The sequence below is a fragment of the Camelus dromedarius genome, chromosome 3 (genome assembly GCF_036321535.1).
Source record: "Camelus dromedarius isolate mCamDro1 chromosome 3, mCamDro1.pat, whole genome shotgun sequence".
Classification (NCBI taxonomy): Eukaryota; Metazoa; Chordata; class Mammalia; order Artiodactyla; family Camelidae; genus Camelus; species Camelus dromedarius.
In genome coordinates, this window is record NC_087438.1 from 102,530,913 (window position 1) to 102,557,402 (window position 26,490).

The 26,490-nt window shown below is 45.7% G+C and overlaps 1 protein-coding gene across 4 annotated transcripts in view; it reads left to right on the forward strand.

The window, feature by feature from the left end:
- SH3RF2 (SH3 domain containing ring finger 2) overlaps window positions 1-26,490 on the forward strand; it is a 119,534-nt gene that overhangs the window by 61,629 nt on the left and 31,415 nt on the right. For all 4 annotated transcript variants that reach the window (XM_031449273.2, XM_010990357.3, XM_010990358.3 and 1 more), the window contains one exon: window positions 4,630-4,971. In XM_031449273.2, the coding sequence (XP_031305133.1) occupies window positions 4,630-4,971 (342 nt within the window). The remainder of the gene's footprint in view (window positions 1-4,629; window positions 4,972-26,490) is intronic.

The following is a 26,490-nucleotide window of genomic DNA, read 5'->3' on the forward strand; positions in this document are numbered from 1 at the left end:
AGTCTCCCAAGGACAGAGATTCTCTACAACTAAGCCCTAGTCAGATACATAGGAGGTGCTTAAATTTTTGCAGATTAGAGCTTGCACAGTCCCTTGTATTATTTCAAGAAGCTCCTTGATAGCTCTGGGGGAGAAAGGGCACCGCTGATTTTATTATCCATTTCTGATATTCTTTCTTCCAAAACATCTACATTTCATGATTATTCATTTGGATACTCTCCCCAGTACTCCACCTCTAAAATTAGTGATTACAGGAACCCTCACGATTATCATCCAACTAGCCATCATGTCATTCATCCTCCTAATTGCTCAGAGGGGAAGAGATAATCAAGTGGTTGCTCTAATCTGAGAACCTGGTTTTCAAAAATTACTTGAAATCTAAATTGAGCTTTTTAAAGCAGCACTTAAATTTTGACTCCAGTCATTTCATTAAGACCAGCACTTGCTGAGAACTCCTTAAGTAAGTTTTGAATTACCAGCATCATGCAAAGCAATGGCAAGGAAGGAAAGCTTTCTTCTGAGAGTGACGTGGGTTTTTTTTTTTTCTTTTTTGGCATAAACAGGATTTTTCTTGTTAATGTATCATTTCAGGTATTGAACTACACCTGGATAAAAGAGTGGTAAAACAAACACTGAGCTCATGCCCGTTCTTGTCAGGACTTCTCCAGCGGGGCACGCCTGGGTTAAACGAACCTTGCTCAGCCCAATGAACCACAAGGATATTGTTTCAAATGAGTGGGAGCAAATTTAAGAGATCTACAATCCTTCCCTGACTGAGCTATTAATCACACTACCAGAGGACGGGGAAGACCTAGTCACGTGGGGCCCCTTGTCAATGTTGCTGATGGAAACTCTCATGCTGTTGCTCCCCTGGGGACAGAACGGTTTAGGTGGAGGCAGAAAAAATTAACTTATTTTGTTACGGAAATGACAGGCCAGCCAAGAAACAAGCACCACTCAGAGGGTTGGAGTACTCAGATGTATTACACCGGAGGGCTCAGAGGGGCTTCTGCTCCGAAGCTCTGAGCACCTCCAAGACGTGCACGTGAGGTTTTATAGGTAAAGTACAAGCTTGGGGTATTCAGCCAATAGCATGGAACAGCTTTAGCAACATCATTATCCCAAAAGTGGAGGCAGGGAGGCAGCAAACCAACATTCCAAAGCCAGATATATCTCTTTGAAAATCCAGCTGGCTAGCAAAAAAAACATGAACAGCAAACCAACACTAATTAACTTAGATTTACAAGTTAGTCCAGCAGAACTCAGATCAGTATTCCGATTCTTAGATTTGTGAGTTATCTTGTTAGCCCAGCCCAGCCTCTCCTTCACATTCCTAGACTTGTGAGTTATCTTGTTCCACCAGCCCAGCTTTTCCTTCACAAATTCATTGTAGCTGTGAATGACCATAAAGAACTTTACTCAGTCAACTTGGAGAGTGCATATTCTCCTCTTGCTGGGTGAACAGTGAAGGGATGGGTGCTCTTGGGAACAGAAGACACTGACCCTGGTCCAGGCTTCCATCAGAACTGGCTGAAACAATTTCAGTGCCTTCCCAGTTGATCTCCCTCCTTCCAGTCTGGCACTTCCAAATAGCAGCCAGAATGAGCTTTTTATGTATTTATTTTTATTTACATATAGTAAAAGTTGCTCTTTTGGTGTCTGTACATTCTGATAAATGCATACAGTATAACTACACCACCATCAAGATATAAAATAGTTCCCATATGATCCAGCAATCCCACTCCTGGGCATATATCTGAAGAAAACTATAATTCGAAAAGACACCTGCACCCCAATGTTCATAGCAGCACTATTTACAATAGCCAAGACATGGAAACAGCCTAAATGTCCACTGACAGATGACTGGCTAAAGAAGTTGTGGTGTACACACACACACCACACACACACCACACACACACACACACACACACACACACACACACACACACAATGGAATACTACTCAGCCATAAAAAAGAAGAAAGTAATGCCATTTGCAGCAACATGAATGGACCTAGAGATTATCCTACTAAGTGAAGTAAGCCAGAAAGAGAAAGAAAAATATCACATGATATCACTTATATGTGAAATCTAAAAAAAAAATGAAACAAATGAACTTATTTACAAAACAGAAACAGGCTCACATAGAAAATAAATTTAGGGTTACCAAAGAGGGAATGGTGTCAGGGGAGGAATAAATTGGGAGTTTGTGATTAGCAGATATAAACTTCTATATACAGAATAGATGAACAACAAGGTCCTACTGTATAGCACAGGGAACTATCTTCAATATCTTATAATAATCTATAATGAAAAAGAATATGATAAAGAACACATATATGTATAACTGAATCACTATACTGTACACCAGAAACTAACACAACATTGCAAATCAACTATACTTCAATTTAAAAAAATAGTTCTAACATCTCCAACAAATACGAAGGCAGGCTGCCCCTTTGTAGTCAGTTCCTTCCCTGACCCTGACCCCAGGCAACCACAGCTTCTGCATTTTTCCTTTTCCAGAATGTCATGGAGATGGAATCATACACAATGTAGCCTCTGGGGTCTGGCTTCCTTCACTTAGCATAATGCCTCTGAGATTCCCCCATGTTGTTGGCGTATCAGTAGCTCATCCATTTTTATTGCTGACCCATATTCCATTGCACAGATGTGCCAGAGTCTGTTATCCGTTCACCAAATGAAAGACATTGCGGTTGTTTCCAGTTGTTGGCAACTATGAATAAAGCCACTGTGAACATCTGCACACCAGTTTTTGAGTGAGCCTAAATTTCTGTTTCTCTTGTATAATTAACTCAGAGTGGGATTGCTGGGTCAGACGCTAAGTATGTGTTTAACTTTATTAAGAAATTGCCAAACTGCAGCATGAGCTTTTAAAAGCCTAATTCAGATCATGTCACTCTCCTGCCTAAATCCTGCCAAAGTCTTCCTAGTACACTGAGAATGAACTTGAAGCCTCCCCACCTTTTGTGATCCAGCTCCTCCCTGTCCCCATGGCCTTCTCTTCACCACCTGCTCCTCACTCGCTCTGTTCCATCCCCCTCTGATTCTTTCTCATCTTTTTCTCAAAAAGGCTGAGCTTTCCGCTTCTTCATGATCGTTCCACCAGCTTACAGTCCCTCTGCCTGGTGTTCTTACTCCACACCTTCACATGGCTGGTTCCCTCTTGTCATCTGTGTCTCAGCTTAAACATCGCCTTCTCAGCAGATCTTCCTTGACCACACCCCCCAAGTCTAAAGCAGCCACCTCCCCCAGTCACCCCCTGTCACATCAGAGCACTCATCACTGCCTGTTATTTTCTTGTTCAGCTGCTGCCACACTGGCTTGCCATTTATAAGTCACTCCTGGGCCTCACCATTCTTTTCCTTAAAGTGGACATAATAATGCACCCTCTTCTACTTGATGATTTATTTTCATGATATTACAAGCTTCTTGAGGCAGGAACTACATCATCTTTAAAATGTTCTATCTCAGCTGTATTAATCATCTAAATCACCTGCACACTGTCATTAAAAAGTTCTTAGATGAAGAAAAAAAGTTCTTAAATGGGCAAATTCCCTTTTCTCTCTATAGCTGAATCTCTAAATTAGAATGAGACATGTGGTTTTAGAGAGCACCTGGTGACGATCATAATGATGGAGATTTAGGTAATTGTACAGAGACATTTACCCTTTTGTCAGCAGATTTCGAATTTCTGAAGGAAAGGAACTCATGGGGCCCTTGGTGGGGAGGGTACACAAAACATAGTGCAGTCAGTGGTTGTGCTAGAGCTCGCTGGAACCAGATGGCAAGAGTCGGTTGTTATGTTTTCAGGAAGCTTGCTAGCCAGCTGTTAAGCCGTTGGCAGATATTTACACCACAGAAATTGGTAACCTCTACAAATGGGGGGGAGTTGTTTGTTTGTTTGTTCGATGTATCAGCACACCACTGACTAAGAGAGAATGGTGATGAGATAAATGTATTTAAAGGAGATAGAAAAAGATGGTCTTAGCTTAAAGATCGAGGGTCCCGTATGGATTTGTATTCTGGCTCTAATACTTATCAAATGTATGAACTTGAGCAACTTCATCCACACATTACTGCACACTCACTCACTCCCTGAGCATCCAGTCTGGGTTCCAGCGTGGAATACGTGTCTAAGGCCCCTGCCCTCCGGTAGCGAACAGTCCAGCAGAGGAAGGGACATGATTGACATGTGGAGTGGGAAAGCATCAGGGCTGCAGGAACACTGAGAAGGGTGAGCAGCCAAGCTGGGGTCTGGGTGGGGGGATTCAGGGGTGGTTATAGGAAGTGGGGAGGGTCCTCCAGGTAAAGAAGGCTCGGATGAGGCTGAGAGAAATCAGTAAAGGAAGAGTGCAACCGATTGAGGAAGAGTATCGTGGCTTATTTTAGCTTCTTTGGACCTCAGTAAAAGAGTCATACCTACGATGCAACAGAATGGACTGATATAGCAAAGTAACTGGGACATGTTGAGAAGAGATGGAAGCTGACCAAGGAGTGATGACTGAGGTGACAGCATCTGAGCTGGCTTCAGACTAGCCCAGTAGGACTCAGCTATTCACATGAGATCAGGATGACTAAATTCTCATCAGACTTTTTATCTTTTCAGCCAAACCTCACAGCAAGACACCTCCTAGAGAAGAACAAAGGTCATCAGTCATCCCGCACACAAAGCCTGTCCCTCGTGTCCTCATCCTCCAGGGGCAAAGCAAGCAACACGCCCACCCTCCGAAGGGGCCCGGGGTCCCGGAGAGGCCCGGGGTCCCGGAGAAAGGGGCCTGGGCAGTTCTCCATCACGACAGCCTTGAACACCCTCAACAGGATGGTCCATTCCCCCTCGGGGCGCCACATGGTGGAGATCAGCACCCCAGTGCTCATCAGCTCCAGCAACCCCTCTGTGCTCACCCAGCACATGGAGAAAGTGGATGCTCTTCCCAGCTCCGTGGGGCAGGTAGGGAGCAACCTCGGGGGTAAGGGCACCTTGGAGTTGAGCAGGTGACCCACACCATGTCACAAGCAATATTGGATGTAGCACTCATAATGCATGAATAATGTCACATGTATTACCTGCCCGAGCTGTATATACATGGTCTCATTTCATCCTTGAAACAGCCTGTGAGCTCGGTATTATTATTATTATACCCATTTTATAGATGAGGAGACTGAGGTTGAGAGGACGGGGTTGGCTTTCCCATGCTAAAAGCCATGGTATGGTTCCTGTCCTCTGGAGAACTTCCCTGCAGGGTGATAATGGCCTCTGTTCACTGGGATCACAGTTTGACATTCACTGTGCCATCCTCTGGGAATTTACTAGGCATGACGTGGAAAGGAAGGAAAAAAAAGGAAAAAGAGCTATAGGTTCTTGGGTGTTTTCAGGACTGGCTACGTAATTTGCAAGGCTCCATGAAAAATGAAGTTGCAGGGCAAACGTGATGAAGAATTTCAAAATGGCAGCAGCAGAGCATCAAACCAAGTGAAGGGCCCTTCTCAGCACAAAGCCCTACACATGTCAGACACCATGAAGTCAGCCCTGGGTATTTTCATCTAGAGCATCTAGTAAGATAATGTATATAACATGTTTAGCACAATGCCTGGCACAAACTAAGCCCCCAATAAGCATTAGCTCTTAATACTATATTATTAATACTATGACTGTTCTTATAAACCTAGCCACCAAGTTGCCAACTGAAGGGAGATAAGCTGAGGGGTAGCTGTGGCAATCCAGAAGCAGAAGGGCTTCTAACAGCATGAGGCTATTTAGGTTGAAGGGTCCTTTAAAAGATGAAGGAGGGGAGGTGTGAGGCAAAGTAATTAAGAACTGCATGTTGGGTATTCTGCTGAAAACACTCTTTGGAACCACGCAGGTGGCAACTTGAAAGGACAAACCTCAGCTTGCAGTGATGTTTTTTTTTTTCAAAGCTGTAAATTTTGTTTTTAAACATGAATCTCTACCCTGGGATTAAATGACTTAATTGGACTCTAATCCCTTTTTAACAAGACAAGGAGGAGGAGAAAGTCAAGGGCTCCTCCAAGACCTGTGTGCTGGTCTGAAAATAAAACAGTCCCCTCCTCCAGCACCTCATACCTTATACTGTTGTCTGTATCTCTAGGAGGCTGGCTCTTCGTGTAATTCTGCCCGCCACTTGCAATATGTACACACACACACACACACACACACACACACACACACGCACACACACACAATTACACTCGCCCCACCACATACACTCTCCTTGCAATAAAAAAAACCATGAAATTTCATCCCTTTCCTACACACAGTCCAAATGCCTTCTTACAAGTACGTAACACACTCTGTGCCCAAAGTTCTCCACCCACTCCCACCCCTAACACACACACACATACACACATACAGGGGCCTGTGACTCTCAGTTAAGCCAAAGACCAGCAGAATTTTTCTGAAACCATTCTTTCTACATAGACATAAAGGTATGAAGCTCAGCCCACCTGCAGTAGACCCAGGCTAGCCCACTCAGCTGTAAGTTGGGTTCCTAAAGGATTTAGCCTAGAGTCACTTCCTGTGTGCCTTTTTAATTCTCTTTCTTGGTCATTTACCCCACTGACAGAGAGGTTGGACTGCAGTGGAGAATCCTAGGAGGATTCAAAACAAGTCGGATTCCTTCCTAGTTTAAACAGATGGTGAGAGTTCCAAAGGGTGACATTTGCATACTCTCTTCCCAGGGAACCACTGCTCAGTACTGATGGCCTTTTCTCGCTTCAGATGGCTGTGGAGTATAAGTATTTCTCCACACTGGCCCAGATGTTGTTAAAACCCCACTCTTAAAATGTCACACTTATGAGCTATATCTAAAGATGAGTGGAAAGTGGAACAAACGAAAAGTTCTCCGGCTTCCTTTTTCTCTAACACCCTTGAGTTTTGGTCGAGTCCAGCTCACCAGGCTCCCCCTACCTTCCCCATCTCAGCACTCTGTATAGTACGTAGTCCCTAGTAGGTACCCAATAAATCAAGGAATCCAGACTTTTGACTTAAACATCTGGGCAGACAGTGGTGACGTATACACAGACAGGGAAGACTGGAGGAGGAATTGTTTCCTGTGGAAAGATCACAGGTCAGCCTAACTCTTTCAACCAATAGGCATCTGTTGAGTGCTTATAATGTACCAATCACCATAGTGAGTCCTGGGGATTCTATTACCAAAACAAGAACAGCAATAATATCAAACACTTACTGAAAGTAAAAGGATTGATTGATTGATAGATAGATAAATAGATAGATAGATAAACAGTTAAAGAGGGAGATAAATAGATAGAAGGATGGATGGATGGATGGATGGATAGATAGACAGATAGATAGATAATAGATAATAGATAGATAATAGGTAGATAGATACATAGATAGATAGATAGGTAGGTAGGTAGGTAGGTAGATGATCTTTTTTTGTTGCCTGTCTCCTGAGTTCTGCCCTTCATCCTAAAATATGGTAAAGAGCCTTTGTAGGGGAGGTATTCTCACCACTTTACAGCGAAGTAATTAAGGCCCCAAAAGAAAAACAGCCTGGCCAAATTTCATGTAATTAGTAATTATAAGTGATACTAGTTTTATGTTCACAGAAGTATATGAAATTCTTTTTAATACTTTAGTAAAACTCTAATGCTTTTTTCTCCAAAGAATAGTAAGTTAATAAAGGTGCAGGTGGCATGCGAACATGGCAAAAACTCTGGAGGCGGGAGGCAATGCAGTTTGGAACGCAACGATAGAGTCAATACGGCGTTGCTAGAACATATAAGAAGGGCCAAGAAGCAGAGAGGAGGGCGCTCGTTAGCGTCTGTCTTAGTGCCCCGGGAGAAAGAGGGATATTTGAATATTTGAATGTCAGCCCTTCTGTGATGGTGACATAAAAAGTCCAAGAACATTTTTTAGGGAAGAGCCTCTTGAAAGCAGTTCAGGCCTCACCAGCTAGACGGAGGGGCTTGGACGAGTAAGGAGTTGATTTTCTGAAAGCAGCTCTAAAGAAACAGTAAAGAGAAGTCTTGGGTTGTCCCTCAAGTCCTAAACAACAAAGAGGAGCAATTCCTATCTTCTCACAAAGAGAAGCTAAAGCAGGGGGTTTTGTTTTCCTAATGTCGTTGTGTCTTCCCACCTGACACACCCAACTAGAACGTCAGGAAGTGACCGCAAAGACGAACTTGGGCTAAAAACAACTGTACTGGAGAACAATTCAGGATTAGACGTGAAGACTCTGAGTAGGTTCTCTGGGAAACTGCGGTGGAGGAGGTTAAGTAGGAGGGTTGGAACCAATGCAGCTGGCCTTTCGGGGAGTCCTGGGTATTATCTCTAGGTCTGTGATGAGAAGGGATGCTGTAGGAAGAGAAAAAGAAGCCAACTGCCTGGGACCCGAGTTAGAATGGAGCCCTTCATCAGTGGCTCTCAAGGGAAGTCACAGGTGCCAGGCTCACCCTGGAGACCCTAAAACAGACTTGCTCAGGATGTGAAGTCCGTTTGTCCCCTGAGTCCCACACTCACGGAACTCAGCCTCTTCCTCCCCTCCCCACTCCACCCCGTTCCCAGCCCCTCCAGCCCCCTCCTTCAGCCTGCCCTTCCTGGACCAGACCCTGGGAGGGGAGCTGCCGTGCAGCTGGAAAGCCTGTCATCATTCCAGGGTGCTGCCTTTCCCTCACCGCCGACACACAGTCCATCAGCAAGCTCGTCTTGCCACCTCAGTAGCAATGGCTTCTGTCCATTCTATCCCACCGCCTTAGTTTTGGTCCTCATCGTGGCTTCAGCCTCCTCCTGGTCTCCCAGGACCTCGCTCATTCCTACACCTCACCCCGCCAGCCCCCTTCCCCCATCCACTCTCCCACCGTGGCCTCCATAACAATCCCTTGAAAACCTAAATCTTTTGGGCAGCTTCTCTTCCCCAAACCACTAATGGTTCCCTACAATCCTCAGGAGCAGTAACACCTGCTGTTTATTCAGTGACCACTGAAAGCCAGACACTGTAATAGACGACTTACAGACATGATGACTATCCCAACTGTTCAGGTGTCTGTGTGTCCATTTTAGCGAGGAAACAGGAAAATCAGGTCACTTTCCCAAAGTTTCAAAGCTAGAAACAGACCCAGGATTTGAGGGCAGACCTGTGCCCTCTCCCCTAAATGAGTTAAGGCATTCTAACTTTTTGTTTGTTTTTATTTGGCTGGGGTGTGGGGAGGGGGAGCAGGAATCAGATTGATTGATTTTAAATGGAGGTACTGGGGAATTGAACCCAGGACCTCACACATGCTAGGCATACACTCTACCACTGAGCTACACCCTCTCCCTGAGTTAAGGCATTCTAGGCCCTCCATGATCTGGCTGCAGCCCCGCTTCCAGCCTCCACACACATGCACACATGAGTGGGAACACACAGTGATCTACTCAACATTCGGAAGCATAGTGTATACTAGGTCACCTCTTGGCTTTCTGTCCTCGTATCTGGCATGTGCCTACATTAGTCTGGGCAATGAACAAATACTTGTGGGATAAATAAATGCTGCTCCTCCTGGCATTTATTTTCGGTGCATTTGCCCGTCACAGTCACACCCAGACCCCAAAGCCCTGTATGCATACCATTTCTTCAGGTAAACTTGCTACCCACTCTTCTGCAGAATTAATCTCTTTCCCCTGTGTTCACGTCACACTGCTTACACTTGTGTTCTTTGTACTGTAAGTACCCCATAGGTATCTTATCACCATGCTCGCTAGATTGAAACTTCTTAAGGGCAGGGGTGGTGTCTTACTTATTTATGTTGCCGTTGACTTTCCAAAACCCCAGGAGAGGTTTCTAGTAACGTACAGTGCCTCAAGAATCAAACACAAAGACAGAGGCCTCTGACTGACTTAAATAATTACCAATCCCTTTGTCCTCCTCTGATCAGCCAGAAAAGAAAAGAGGTGAGACAAAGAGGGGAAAGGCAGGTCCCCGAAGTCAGGGTGAGGAATGTGATTCTTTCCCTCAGGCCTGCTCCATCCCATTCCAGGAGGATAATGACAAGTCCACCTATCTTTCAGGGGCTCCTGGGAGGATAAGCTGTCACGTTCCTTAGGGAATTCTGAGGTCTATAAAACCGAATCTCCTTTTAACGTTATGTTTGAAATATTCTGAATAAAGTAATTTCCAGGAGCTTCAGCTCTAAGTTCAGATCCCCTCCCCAAGTGCCCCTTGGTCTCCGTCTTTCACAGAAGTCTCCCAACCCAACTTTACAGTTCTCAGGACTGCCAGGAGAGAGGGTTTTTATTTAGCAGTAGGATCATTTTTTTTCCTTTGGACACACTCTCCATGCTACTTTTTGTTTAGGATGCTCAGCTAGTCCTCCTTCTGAGGTAACTGACAGAAGGTTATCCTATGTTTTGTTTATATTCTTATTTTGACATCTCCCAATATAAATTTCTTTTATCTTTGCAGTTTTCACGCAGCACATCCCTACTGACAGATGATGCTGTCAGAGTTCTCTTGCGCTGGCCAGACTGGCCCCAAAGAGCCATGGGTGAAACGTGGGAGCTTCCATTAAATGGACACCCATCCCCTCAAACTGTTCTGCTCCGTGTCACTGTGATCTGCCCCAAAGTACATTCTATGGGGCCTTGAAATATGTTTATTAAATTTTTAAGAACGTACCCCCACCCCCCGCCCGGTGGAGACAGCCCCGTAAACTGTCGCCCTCACCCTCTGCTCCGGCAGATCCTCCTGGGGAAAGAACCGCCACGAGGAAGCAGTGCTGTGGGCACGAGAAACCACTCCAGCTTCAGACCCAGACCCTTTTTTCCGTCCCCAGGGGGAGACTTCGGACAAGCCTGTAGCTACTCTTAAGTTTTGGTTTCCACCAAAAACAGGAAAAACCCCTACCTCACCAGGTTGTTGGGAAAATCAAAGACGTGAGGAGTGTCAGGTGCTTGGTTCCCACTTCTGTTACGGTTGCTATTATTTAAAATGTTAGCAGTCACACTTCCCTAGCAGTCAGTTGCTAGATCTCTCTTCAGTCGCTCTCCTATAAATGTTTTTGAACATTTTTTATCAGAAAATTTCAAACATCCATAAGAGTGAAGAGAAGATTATGAATCCTCCTGTTCATATCACCCAGTCTCAGCAATGAACCCACTTATAGACCAATCTTATTTCAGTTATATCCCCACTCACAAACCTGCTCCCCAATGGAGTTATTTGAAAGCAAAGCTCAGACATCATCTCATTTCGTCCATACACAGCTCAGCATCGCTTTAAAAATTTCAGTGAGCATTTTCTTCTAAGAGTTTCACATAAGCATGATCCCAATATCATACACTAGAAAATGGATCACTGTTTCTTAAAAACATTAAGTATCCCGTGTTCAAGTGTCTGTATTTGCCTCATAATTTTTTTACAAGATGGTTTGTTTAAATGGCATCCAGATAAGGTAAACACCATGCATTGGGTCGATAAGTCTATTAGATTTCTTTTATTCTACAGGTCCTCTCACACACTCATGCTTTCTCTCTGTCTCATCTTTTGTCATGGATATGTTTTAAAAAGTTACCTGTCCTGTTGAATTTTTTACATTCTGGACCTTACTGGTGGCATCTTTGCAGCATTAACACAGTAACACAGATAGTAGACAGTAACCCCTGTCTACTATCCATAAGGAGCCATTCATGACCATTTGTTTGGGGTTGCAAAATGGCAACATTCCAGATCCATCATTCCCCCTGGTTTTTTTTTAAGCTGCAGTGCTTCTATTAGATTGACTCATGCTAAGAAGTGAGTGTGTGTAAAATCCTCTACTGTGAGTTTTCCCTGAATCATTTTGCAATGATGTCCAAACCTGCATCTCACAGGCCCTCAGCATATATTTAAGGGAATCCAAAGTTCATGCCTCAACCACTATATATTCCACCCCCCTGCTGCCCCCACCACCCCTCTGTTTCTCTTTGTCTCTCTCCCTTGTTTGTTTCAGGGTGTTCCCCTTGTTCCAAAGACAGGACTCATTTCTCACCACCTTCTCTGCTGGCATGTTTGCCATCACTGAACGGCCACCCCTTTTTCCACTGGCCACTGCCAGCCGGGCTAATCTCTCCCGCCTGCCTGTGCCAGTCTCCCTGTTGACATCCTTATCTCTGCCCTCAGGCCGGCCTCCGCCTCCTGGCCCCTTCGGGCCTGTGTTCATTCCCCTGCCCCTCCTGAGGACTGGCTCCCACAGCCGGGCTAAGACCAGAAGGAAAAGATGGGGTCTGTTCAGCCTGGAGAAGAGAGGGCTGCAGGGTTGATATGGGAACAGGAGATGGCTTTATTCTTCCAAACTTGGGTTTATAGACTGGTTGTGTGTTCCCGTGTATGCAAGAGGAAAGGAACATAAATCAGCACAGGAAGGATTTCGTGAGGTACAAGGAGAAATCTCTCCCACCACACAGATTGTCAGAAACTAAATAATGAAAATGCCGAAGGAGCCTGTGGAAGCTGTTGATGGATTTCAGGGTGGTTCCTATTTTTCCCCTGAGAGGAAGGCAGCTGAGTATAAATGGAAGGGCTCTGAGTCAGGTGAAGCTTCATGCCATGGCTTTGCCACCTAGTAACTAAGTGACGGTGAACTGAGGACCTTACCCATTGAGCCTCAGCGTCCTCATCTGCAAAATGGGTAGGTCCTTCCATGCGGGGTCTTTGCCGGGATGAGCTATAACTCAGGGAGCTGCAGCCGTCTCTCTTCCCTGCTTTCCTCCAGGCAGAGCTTTCAGAATACAGCATATATATCATCATTTGTGGGAGCGAGGAAAACCCCTGGCTTCAGCCAAAATCTAGATGACCATTCCAATCTGAATTCCCTACGATGTATTTTTCACAGCCACTAGCAGATGTGGAGGTGGTCTGGACTCATTTTACATGTAAGAAAACTGGCAAGAAAAAGTATCTCCCTAACAGACTCAAGGTCTTCCCCCAAAATAAAATAAATGAATTGCAGTTTAAGACAGGACAAAGAGTCCTTTTACTGTCTCATTTAATGCCTCATCCTTGAGCCACATAGTCCCAGTTGCAGCAACGATTATTAGCACGAGACAGGTGCCTGTCACCTCCCCGGTCAGGCTGAAGTTAGGTCCGTGCGCTGCCGCCCGTCAACAGCACGGCCCTGAGGGCGGCGCTCTGCCTCCCCGGCTCTCGTTTTCTAGGCGGAATGACAGAATGCCCTGGGCAGAGTATGCTGTGGCTCTGTTAGCAGAGCGCACTCTGAAGGTAAAACCAGCGGGAAGAGCAGTTGCTATGATTTAGTGAGTGATGGTCACGGTTGTGACGGTTGTGATTCCTCTGGTCCTCTGCTGAAGCGCACGTTCACACAACAGTGCTGTTGCCTTTCTGGCTCCTGCAGAGCTTTCTCGGCCCCACCAGGTGTCAGGTAGAGTTCTTATTCAAGACCTTCTTGAGGGAGAAGCAGTGTAGTGAGAGGATGAACATAAGGGCTTTGGGGTCAGCCAGCTCCGGGTGGGACTCTCACACTGCCTCTTACTGAGCAGTGTAACACTGGGCGAGTTACTTAATCTCTCTGGGCCTCGGTTTTTCCATCTGTAAGATGGAACTGACGTGATGCCTTGTATTTTTTTTTTTTAACTCATTAAGATTGCCGGGAGGATAAAATGAGGTGATGCATGTACCTGAGATAATGGCCAGGGCTTGGCAGTGGTAAATGGCTCTATAAATGTTCACTCTGTGATTAATGGTGGGTCAAGTCAGGAAGCTGTAAGCATCCCCTCTCCCCATGGCCCCGGGGCTGGCCTGTGCAGACCGGCCTCACTGATGGGGCCATCTGCCAGCAGCACGCTGAGGAAGGATGACCTGTCAGAGCCTGCCTTCGAGCGCAAAGCCTTCCCAAAATCCCAGGGCTCCCCTGATAAGCAGTGACAATTCTGGAAGGAGGGAAGGAGGATGACTTTTGGCTTTTATCTAGGAGGCCCCTGGGGGAACTGTACTTGCTCAGCTCAGACTCTTAGCTGTAATCCCAAGGAGGGGTCACAGGAGGGAAGCCAAGAAGAAAGACTTTGGACAAAGGAGGACACCAGGGTGGAGACCGGGCAGGGCTGTCTGTCCACTATTTTCTGTTTGCACAGCTTTCTCTGTAAGTTGCATCCTCACCTGGTATAGTTAGTTGCCCAAGCCCCTCATGGCCCACCGGTGAAGCAGCCAACAAAGAGCTGTTGGGTGCCATCCATGCACCCAGCACAGGCGACACAGGGGACAAGACAGACACAGTCCTTACACTCGTGGAACCTCCACACCAGGGAAGACAAACTGAACAAAGTGTTACAAATACCTGATTACAAGATTATAGGTGTGCAAAGTGCCGTGAGGTTGAAGGATGGGAATGAAGGGAGTCTGAGGGAGGTCAGGGAAGCCTGCCTGGAGGAGGTGACCTTCAGGTGGAGATCTGAAGGTTAACAGAAGTCAGCCAGGTGCTAAAAGGAGGTGAAGGGGGGTGCCTACATGCTCCTCTCCTCAGCCCTGGCAGCCCAGTTCCCTTTAGACCCAAGTTGCACCAGAAAACGCCAGCACTTGGGGGCACCACGAAGCCTGCAGTCATTGGCTCCTAGCCCTACCCAAGTTCCCCGAAGTCCTCTGGGGAGAAACCATTCTGGTTTCTGGTGACCAAAGCAAGTTCTGTAATTAACTCTGCTGCTTAGCTTGTTTCTTTGATTCAGCATTTCTCCAGCGAGAGGTTAAACTTTACATCATTATTCTGCCCAATTAATCCTGGCAGGCGAGCCACTAAGGAGCCCCAGCCCTGCCCGGGTGGAAAAGGGAGCGGCCCAGCTTTTGCCTCAGACATCTTAACACAGACTCTTTAGCTCTGGGAGCCAGGAGCAAGGGTCACTGTTCCCGAGGCCACTGGGGCCTGCAACGCATATGCACACACTCAGAATTCAGCAAGAAGGGAGAACAAGAGAAGCAAGATAAAATAAAAGGGCAGGAGAAACAGAAGAGAGGGGCACAGGACAGCAGACAGGGACAAGGAGGGTGGCAGAGAGAAACGTGGGGGGCACAGACATTCCTTAATGGTACGAGGTTAAGACTTGCAAGGACTCAGTGACAGCATCTTTCAGAGAGACCAGTCAGGAACTGAATGAGATACTCACATGCAGAAGGATTTTGCAACCTTAGCACTGCAGGCATTTGGGGTCAGATAATTCTTTGTTGCGGGGACTGTCCTATGCATGTAGGGTGTTTCACAGCATCCCTGACCTCCACCCACTAGATACCAGGAGCATCCCCCATCAGACGTTGTCAAACATCCCCCGGGGTCAAAATCGGCCCCAGCTGGGAACCGCCAATGAAGTATATAGCAAAGGGCCTGGTGCACAGTAAATGCAGAATAAATGGCAGCTAACATAACAAGTGTGCAAGGCAAATGCCTTTTCTGAATAGCAGACCCTTCTTCCCAAACACATGCTTAGAATATAAGTGCTTTGGAGAAAACCAGAACTTTCCAAAGGTGGGACAGCTAGACTTGTCAGTGCTGTCACTGGAAATGTGCCAACAGAGACTCACGTGCCCGGGCTGGAGAAACTGAAGGCACCCACATATTGACTGGATTGTTGGAACGGGTCCACTTTCCACTCTGCTCGGCTCAAAGGGAAAGGAGCTAATGTTGTGACAAGGGTAGCAGGTGCCTGGCCCCATGCCAGGTCTTACATACAAACCAGCCTCTGTGAGTACTGTGAATAGATGTTATTATTTCCATGTTAGATGGAGGAATGGTGACCCAGAGAGGCTAAGTCACTAGCTCAACGTTACTCAGCAAGTGCAATCCAGGATTTGGGTTAGAACCCGAGTTTGACTCTCCTCCAAGCCCACACTCTCTCTCCACCCAAGTGGCAGGAGTGGGGCTTTTCACAGGCTGACTTGATAGTTCACAGCAAGAGTTTAGGAGCAGTTCGGGGGCAGCAGCCAGGCTCATTGGGAAGGAGTGATGGGACTGACTAGCAACGTCCGTCATGGGCCCAGGAGGAGGAAAAGGGGGCCCATGGCCACGTGTTTGCCATCCGTGTACAGGCTCATAATCCAAGATTCAGTGGGTCTGTATCATCCAGGCTGGTGTTATCTGGGGGCTACACTGGACTAGGGTACATCTGGGTTTGTTCAGCAAATTAGCTGCTTTCTCAAGGCATGAGCTGAAAACCAGGTCCTCTCCATAGGGGAGGGTTTCTACAGAGGGCGCCAGGGACACCTTCTTAACAAATTGTTCTCATGGAAAAACAAGATATAAGCCCCTACCACAAGCCTTTGTTAATGCTTGAGGAATTTTAGTTTCGGCAAGTAATGATGTTCTCAAAAAAGAGAAGGAAACAGAAACTTCCAAGGCAAAGAGCCATTTTTTTTTCTCTCATTAAAAAAAAAAATGCTCATTGTATTTCAAAGCACAAGCTTCGGGAGATACAATATCCATCCTTCTCCCTCTCTCCCCACTCCAAAACAATCAAGCCCGGGTGGAAAATTGCACAACTGGATGCATAATAAAACCTGCTTACACGTGCAGAAAACACAGCAAACACCACTTTGTCTATTTCCAGACACTTGGCTAGGGAAAAGGTGCTTTCTCACAGCTGAGTCTCGGGCAACTCTGAGGACACAGAGGGCAGAGTTAGGAATGCATACGAGTCCTTCCCTCTTGCTGGGTGCAGTTCAACCTGCCTAACTGAGCTCTTGTGCTCTGCCTGCAGCCTTGGCCTTGGCCTTGACCTGAGCTGGCAATGATGGGAGAAGGTTGGCTGCCTTCACGGCCCACCACGTGCCAGCCAGCCAGCCATTCAATAAAGATTCACTGAACCCCATTATGTGCGAGCACCGGGGTGACAAACTCTGGACATATCTGAAGCAGCAGGTCAGAGAGAGTTCATGATTTTCATCATTTTCCTGCATCCATTTCAAACAGGCAGGACGTGAATCGTATTGAAGAAAGTCTATCCTGTACGTTTTTTTAATTGAAGTATAGTCAGTTACAATGTGTCAATTTCTGGTGTATAGCACAATGTCCCAGTCATATATGTGCATACATATATTCATTTTCATATTCTTTTTCATGAAATATCCTGTATTTTCAAAGTCATATTCCTTACAACTGGGATTAGGCCCTCGCTGGGCCCTCATCTCTCTATGTGAGCAGAGAAAGCAGTCATCAGGGGAAGAACACTTTACCCCCAACTACTTCCACTATTGGCACCTGGAAATTATCCAGCATTCACTTATTTTTTTTTGGAGCTGAAAAACAATTGGCAAACTACAGCTCAGCGGCCAGATGTGGCCATAGCCTGGTTTTGAACGGCGCACAAACTACGAAGGTTTTTCCAGTTTTGATTGGTTGGGGGAGGGACCAAAATAAGACTATTCCATGACATGTAAGCATGACATGAAACTCCATTTTCAGCATTCAGAATTAAAGTCTGGTCGGCACAGAGCCACGCTCATTTTTTCTGTTATCCACAGCCGCTTTCACACACATAGCAGCAGCATTGAGTTGGATAGAGATGGTGTGTCCCACCAAACCTGAAATATTTACTGTCTGATCCTTTGCAGAAAAAGTCTGCCAGCCCATGGGTGAGAACCTTGCCCTCTCTCTCTGTCTTCTTTGAAAATGCAAGTACCTGCTGGTCTCGCAATATCTGAGGTCCTCGGTGCCTTTGTGAGAACGCGTGTATCTGGTCACTTGCAGCCTGGCAGGGAAGAGGCACCAGCTGGAACCCCCCCATTCATCTCAGCCTCCAGGTGCACGTGTGTCACATCACGCCTTGTTTTGGAATTTACCCAAATTCCGCCTTCTTACCCTTCACTCCTTCTCAATAAGGTAGCTGCTGCCTCCTGACCCCTCCAGGGTAACCCTCACTGAGCCTGGCGTGGGGAAATGTTTGGTGAAGGTTAGCTGATGTGAGTGAAGAAGTGAATGAAACAGTGTCTATCAGCCAATAAGCATAAGCACCAGCTGAAGAAATGTCTGAATTCACGGATGATTCAGTGATCGAGGGGGTTGATGAAAGAAAGGAGACGTGAGGGGGGAGGGTACAGCTCAGTGGTAGAGTGTGTGCTTAGCTTGCACGAGGTCATGGGTTCAATCCCCATTAAATCTCCATTTTAAAAAGGAAGAAAGGAGATGTGAATGCTTGTCAGAGGGAGAAAGTGAACAGAGAAATCAGTAGTGAAGGAGGGGGTGAATCTGTGAGGCGGGTGAGCCAGTGAAGGCGGGCAGTGGCACCTCTGCAAGAGACACAGAAAGGAGACAAAGGGCGTCACTGCCCAGCTCTGCTGGTCTTGTCATTCTGCCTTGCTAGCTCACACCCTGCCAGCCTGGGGATTTTGCTCTTAATCAACCCCCTCCCTTGCTGAGGGTGTGCCCATGCTTTTTTCCAGGGCTTCTGTCAGAGGACAGAAACACCTGCACCCTGGGCGTGAGGCCAGACAGCCTGCCTCCACGCCGATGGCCTCCCATATATGGAAAAAATATGCCTTCAGCGCCTGCGTCCTCAGCCCCATCCCTTTCATGCACTGTGGGTGAACAGGACCGAACCCCAAAGCCAAGAGCGCCTCAAAGGCACAATTTCCAGGTGTACAGAATGGGCAACATGTTGGTTTGGACCAAATTCATGGCCAGCATCCTCCCAGCCAGGTAGGAAGACATGGAATCAAAACCACCCTATGCAAAGCCCCCTCCCCACCTCCACTGCCCAGTTACTCTGTTTTTTTTTTTCAGTCTCTGTCCTTACTTTCTATTTTGTGTGTTTATTATCTCGCCTTCTCCCTCTCTAGAATATAAACTCCATGAGGACAGAGCCAGGCACATGGAAATCTCAATAAATATCTGTGAATATGAGTGACTTAGTCCGGGAAACAAGTCATGTACACCAAACGCTTGAACCAGCTACCAGGACATGAGCCCCTCTCCCAGTGGGGACCTGACCTGACTATGCCGCCAAATCCCACGGGTGACCTTGAGCATGCCATCTCCCCTCTTGGAGGCTCAGGACATTAAGTCAGACTATCTTCAGGGTCCCTTCCAGCTCTCATATACTGGAGTTCTGAAGCCAAGGGGAGGGGGCTTCAGATTCTTCAAGGTTCATGTATAGTTAATATGAACCTTAGTCCCCTGACCACAACTCAAAGAAAAACTTTGCCTGTTACATAAGGGACAGCCATTCCACCTGGCCCATGATCGGGGTAAAGTGACACTGGGTGTGTCGACATCCCTGTTGTGGCCAGCAGCCACCTGAGCATCAGCAGTGACTATCCAAATGCAGCCAGCCCTCTCCCTCAGGCTTTGCTGAAGGAGGCAAAGCCCAGCCTGACGTCCCGCTGCCTGTGCCTTAGGAAAGCCCTGGAAGTGCGCCCTGAAACCCCGGCAGAGAAAGGACTAGGCAATCTCTTCCCAGGCGTCTACGCAGGGGTGCCAGAAACGGGGCATACTTGCCCAGGTCAGCCCAGCAAATGAGGTCCAGAGAGCCACAGAGGGCTTGTCTGAGGGCCCCAGCCCTCAGGGACTCCTGCGCCCTGGGACCCCTGAGGCCCTGGCAGCCTGAGCCTCTCAAGCCTCCAAAGTGCACGCGCTGCTTTGCATACTGTAGGGATCGCGGAGATGCTGGCTCTCAGTCACGGTGTTTAGGTTTGAATCCCAGCTCTGCGTACTGGCTGGCTCTATGGCCTTGGGCAGATTACTTTAATAGGTATTGCTTTGCCTTTCTCATCTGTCAAATGGGAATGGTGATGATAATAATAGTATTTAGCCCTTTGGTTTGTTTTGAAGATTAAAAGTGTACTTAGGAATGGGTGGTTCCCAGCAGGCATTCTGTAAGTATTAGCCTTTGTGGTGCTTGTGATTTCTGAAGTCTGTTCTGGTGTCCCCCATCTGACCCCAGTGAGACGATACACTCCGAAGAGACAGAGACCATGCCTCCCTTTCAATCCCATCCTCGTATTGCCTCACTCAAGGCTGGGAACACTCAGAACACTTGTCAATGGAAAGGCATCAGACATTCACTCTCAAATCATGGCCCTCCAATGTTCCAGGAGTTCTGCTAGTTAAAATCCATGACCCAGAGTGTTCAGAAAAATGACACCCAGAGTTTGCGGGAAACTGCTGGTTAGGAGAAGAGGCTGAGCTAGGGGACAGCAAGAGAAGGTAAACAACAAAAAGTAAACTGCCCCCCCCTGCAATATACCTCGGTCGTTGGGTGTCAACAAATACCTAACACCAGCAGAAGACAGAACTGGGAGAAGGACAGTCCCTTCACATCTGTCCCAGATGGTTTAGCCACTGACCTTCCTGAAAGCAGACTCAGCAGACATGTGTTGAGTGCTGAGCTACTGTGCTAAACTCTGGGAAAACAAATAGTAAGTTTAAGGGTGTTCTGAGGATGGGCCAGAAATTGGGATCTCCTCCTGCTTAATGGAAGTCCATGGTTTTACTCCTTCTGAGCACAATGAGATGAAAATATCGTGACACCTGGAAACAGAGATTCCCTGAAACGTACTCTCCCATTATTTCCTATCCAATGCAGCGCCCTGAAAGGTGAGATGCGGCTGCGCTCCCAAGCAGGTGTGGTTCACTCAGTGTCAGGAGAAACAGTAGAGTGCTTGCTCCAGGGGCAGTCCGGCCTTCAGGCACCACAGACTGAGCCCTCGGGGCGGGCAATCAAAACTGTTGAAGTCTAATTTGAGACAGTAGTGGACAAGCTTCTCCTGACTTCTGCACCACCTTGTAAAGCCAGCAAGCACGCTATCCAGAAAGGAGCTGTGAGCCCTGGCTTTGGGCATGTCACTCTCTGTTCTTTTCACTCGCCTAGATCCCTGAGGCTGTCCCTAGAAACGACCCCTGGATCTCAGTGGACTTGACAGCCATGTCCTGTCAACCCCAGGAAAAGGAAGAATTATTAGGTGACCAGCCACATCAGAGATCTCTGCCTCTGGGTGGGGTGTTTCCCAAGGGTCTCCTGTAACAACAATCCAGAAGAGGGAGGCAGACTTGTCAAGAAAAAAGATATCAGGCGGTGATCTGGGGGATCCTGAGGCCTCCAGATCCTACAGTTTCTAAGATTGTAAATCCTTCATTTATTAAGAGGACTTAATAACTCAAAAGGAGCAAAGACAACCGTTTTGATAATGTGGAGGGGCAGTGAGAGATTATCTTGTTTCTCTTTTTAAAAACGTCCATTGTGGTTGCTATGATATCCTTCAAGAAATTTTAAAAATAATGAGACAACAAATACATGGCAAGAAATTAACTTTCTGAAGATGCCATGTGAACTTGACGTTGTCAAATGATTTCTGGGCTCATGACCTTCTTTAGAAGGTCATGCTTTAAGTCCTGCTTCCATTATGTCCTCCAGCTATATCCCCAAAGTGAAACCCACAGACCTATAAAAATTGACAGTCCTTAGAGAAAAACTTATCAAACCTCACCTAAAACAGATGAAGGAATTTAGGACCAGGCACGTGAAACAGCTTTCCCGGGGTCACATGGTGAAAGAATAATAAAGTGGGGAGAGACAGACCTAGGAAATCTGAATCCAGAACCCAGGTTTTTAACGATTATGCCATTGTGTGTCTTGACTGGTTTTGGTCTGCTGCTTTTCCATCCCACTCTCCCTGTGGGGCCCTTTTCCAAGTCTCAGCCCTACTCCCTCCACCATAAACAGCCACTTTCTAAGACGTGGGGTCTGTTTCAGAGGCCAGCAGAGCACCTAAACTTCTAGATGTTCAGAAACAGCTCTTCTCTGGGATGCTCTTATCCAGAAAATGTGAAGGCAGGACCCTGGCGTAGGGCGGACAGAAGATTTCTTGCAGTCTGTGCTATCCTGGTGAGCAGTGGCCTTTGTCATCAGTCCCCAGGACCTAGCACAGTGCCTGGTACTCAGGAGATGCGTGACAAGCATCTTCTGTGAATAAATGCCATGAGAGGACCCACAGCAGACTTAAGAGGAACTTTACTTGTTTAGATTTTTATGGTCTCTCATGAAGTCCAGTGAGAGGATTTAATTATCATTATTGCCAAGCAGTTACTCCTTCAGATGGACTGTTATGAGTAGGAGGGTGAGGGTTATAATTAAGGTTCTGGTATGCCCTGGCATTTCAAAAAGCACTAATAGCCCTCAGCCATCAGACTCTGCTTTGGGACTAAAATCCTGCCCTGAAGGCAGCAGGCTGTTGGGCTCAGGAGAGCATGAGACTGAAAAGGGAAGAAGGAGGTGAGGGGCCAGGTGGGGACACTCTTTGCCCAATCAGAGGGCCCAGTTTTAAGAAAAGGATTTTGACTTCCTCTTTTGACGTGGGTTTGGTTTTTTTTTTTTTTTCCTGCATTTTCCCAAGAAGCCAATGCAGAGCACAGCTAGAGAGGTGTCAGACCTCACCCTCCACTGGAAGCTCAGGGTGCATGAGAATAGCCCAGTCCCGAGTCAGGAAAGAGATTCCTAAATACATGTCCCCCACACAGGGGTAGTCACCCCTCACTGGGTCTTTGTGAAAGGGCATCTGGACTCTTGAGGTTGGCCCTGGTGTTCCGGAGAATGAATATTTCCTTCTTAAGTCCAGTTTCATTAAGAAGGTCCTACCTTCTGCCTCTTCTACTCACACATCTGCTTTGTCCCCCATCTCAGTGTTACACTTTATTGGGTATTTACATGAGCAAAGTACTTTGCATGCAAGTTCTGATCAAATTTTCACAAGAACTCTATGAGGTAGCTACTATTACTGCTCCCTTTTATAGATGAAGAAACTAAGGCTCAGAGGAATTAAGTCTGAGCCTCACAGAGTCAGTTGGTTACAGTGCCAAATTTCAAACTCAGTTCAGACATCCCCAAAAGTCCATCCTCTCAGCCATGGCTGCACAGTGTCTCAAGGACTTACAGAAAGCCCCTTAATCAGTGACTGTTCACAAGGGGTTCTTCTTAAGTAATGAGTGGAACCCTGGAGACACTGAGGGCTTGAACTGACAGTGTGGGATCCATGTCAGCTGGGGTTTTCCAAGCTAGGGTTTTCCAAGCTTCTATGCATAAGTTCCAGGTACCACCTTTTCTCCCCAACAGAGGCCATCAGGCAAATAAATTAATCAGGAATTTATCTTCAGCAAGCAGAGTATGAAAAACATTTTACATTTGGTAAACAGCTCCTGGCAACTACTTTAGAGTAGTATCATAACCATTAAAGAAATTTAAACTCTTCCCACAAGGAAAACCCCAGACCCAGATAGGTTTATGGGTGAGTTCTTTCACACTTTCAAGATGGGGTTAACTTCACTTTTTCCAAACCCTTCTAAAGAATGGAAGAAAAGAGAACACTCCCCAGCTCATTTCATGAGACTCAGATATTCTTAATCAAAACCCAGAAAACAACAACATAAGAAAGGAAACTTTGAGTTCTACCTCACTTACAGGCATAGATGCAAAAGCCCTCCAGTACCTGTTAGCAAACCAAATCCACAAGTGTATGAAGATAGAATACATCGTGATTAAGTTGGGGTTTTCCTGAGATTGAAAGTTCAGCTGAACATTATGAAATTACCTGGTGTAATCTATCACATTAACAAATTAAGGGAAAAAAGCTATCTTTTCAATAGCTGTAGAAAAAAAGTTTGATAAAATCCTATGTTCATTCACTGCACATATTTTAAAAATCTTATCAAACTAAGAGTAAAAGGGAACTTCCTTAACATGATAAATGGTATCTAAATCTAATAAAATCTACATAATCTAATAAATAATCTAATAAAATCTAAATAAGTCTAATAAAATCTACAGCAAACATCACACTTAATGGTAAAATGTTAAAGACATTCCCCTTAAGATTAAGAAAAAGAATAAAATGTCTGGTATGTTTCTGCTCAACTCTGTCCCTCCCAGAGCACCTAGCCAGTATGGAAAAATAGGAAAAAGAAGTAAAAGACTAAGTATTTGAAAGGAAGAAGCACAGTTGTTATTATTTGCAGATAATGTTGTCTATTGGAGCACTCAAAAGAATCTAGGAAAATGTAGTAGGAGTAAATAAGAATTTAGCCACGTTACTGCATACAATCAGTATAAGAAAGTTAATTGCATTTCTGTATTCTAAAAAGAAAACAAACAAAATAAATAAAAAGAAAACAAACAGAAAAACAAAAAGATAGCATTTACAACAGCAACTCAATTTTTCAAAATCCAGCAAAAGACAGGCAAAGCCTTTTATGGAGAAAATGTATAAAACTTTATCAAAAGATGTTAAAGAAGACTTAAGATAAATGAAGAATTATGTCACGCTCTTGGGTTGGAAGACTCAACATCTTAAAGATGTTGATTTTCCCCCCAATTTATTTATAAATTCAAATCCCAATGAGTTGTTTGTTTGGAACTCAAAAGATGATTCTAAAATTCTAAAATTCAAATAGAAGGACAAAAAGCCAATAGCAAAGGTACTTTGAAAAAAGAAGATGGAATTTCGTTGGGGTGAAGAGTTGGTCATACCCAATCAGATATCAAATTTTATTTTAAAGCGATAGTAATTAAGATGGCATGGATTTAGCATAGGGATTCTATTAAACCAATGGAATGTACTGGAGAACCTAGAAACAGACACAGCATGGAGACTTGATTTATGACAGAGCAGGTTTTGCAGATCAGAAGGGAAGGGTGAACTGTGGTGTTGGGTTAATTGAGTATCCATGTGGAAAAAGATGAAATTGGATTCCTCCCTTGTCAAAATCAGTTCCAGGTGGATTAAAGACTTAAATGTGAAAGGCAAAACTATAAAACTTTTAGAAGACAATATAGAAGTATATCTTTATGACCTTGGGATAAAAAAAATTGTATTCAAGATTTTTTTAAAGTATCAACCATCAGGGAATATATTGTAAACTTGACTGTATTAAAAATAAGAACTTCACTTCATCCAAAGACATCAGAGTAAAAATACAAGCTACAAAACAATTCATATCCAAAATATTAGAACTCAAAACTTAATAAGAAAATAACCCAAAAAAGGGCAAGGAAAGAGACAAAGGAAATGAAGAAGCATTTCATATAAGAAACAAGAATGGCCCATAAACATCTGAAAAGAAACCCAATCTCATTAGTACTCAGAGAAATTAATTTGAAACCACAATGAGGTATCATTTCACACCCACCACAGACAGTTACCCAAAAGCTTGGCATTACCACAAGCTTTCGAGATGGTGGGATAACAGGAATTGTCATTGGCTGCTGGCAGAAGTGTAAATTGTTACAGCCACACTGGGAACCAGTTTGTTATTGCCTAATAAAACTGAGCAGGCTCATGCCCCATCAATTCTACTCGTAGGTGTATATCCTGGTGGAACTTCTGTACATGTGCACAGGGGACACACCCACGAATGTTCATAGAAACATCATTCAGGACTGCCCAAACTGAAAATCACCCAAATGATGCATATATGATAAAATGGTCAGATGGTGGTAGACGCATACAATGAAATACGGGATGGCAGGGAAAACCCACCACAAAAACTGAGTACTGAGTGCAAGAGGCAAGTAACAGGAGAATCCACGCAGTGTGAATCCCTTCTCACTGTGTTCAGAAACAGGCAAACCTCAACACCGTATCATTTATGGATGTGTACCACCAAGGTAAGAATTACACAGAAAAGCATCAGAACGATTAAGTACCTTCCAGCATTGTAGCTCCCTCTGGGAGGGAAGAGATCGGTTCATGGAGGAATATGCTCCCCCCACACCACCCTGCCCAGCACTGCAGCTAATCTCTTGGCAGATCAAAATAAGTAACACTTCTTGAACACTTAGAACATGCTGAATAATTTACATAGATTATTTTATGTAATCCTCATAAAAACTCAATGAGAAAAATACCATTATTGTCCCATTTTATGGATGAGGAAATGGAGGAACCACAGAATTCAATACTTGCTCAAGATCACATAGCCTGGTAAAATGCTAGAGCCACTCGCCTGAGCACTAAGCGAGACCTGTCCCCTGACTCCTGGGCGGGAGCTGCATTGTCTCCACCCACATGACTGATGAGGGGGCCTCATGGCCAGTAGAATGTCGAGGCAAGTCTGTGCCAGGCCCTGCCCTGGTCCCCTTCCTCCCCCATCAACACCTCAAGACCTGAAAATGCCCAGAGGCCACATAGCTGTAGATTCTTCTGTCCTGATAAAGACTTCTTTTCAATGAGTCATTTCCTTCCAAAAGGAGGAAAAAATGTTTCTAGATCGTAGGAGAAAGACCCACCCGCGCCCTCACACCCATACCCTTTCTCTGATCCTGCTCAGATCCCCAGATCCTATTCCAGGAAGCACCAGTTGCTAGAAGACCTTGCATCCAGCCTCACAAACCCTTTGTGGCACAACCGACCCCAGGAAACCACCCACCAGAAGCCCATTCACTCAGACAGATTGGGCCTCAGTCTTCAATCCTAGTAACAGGAAGAGACTTGCCTCCTCAGAAGGTGGCCATCTCCTTAGTTGTCTGCACTGACCGGGTGGGGCCTTTGTT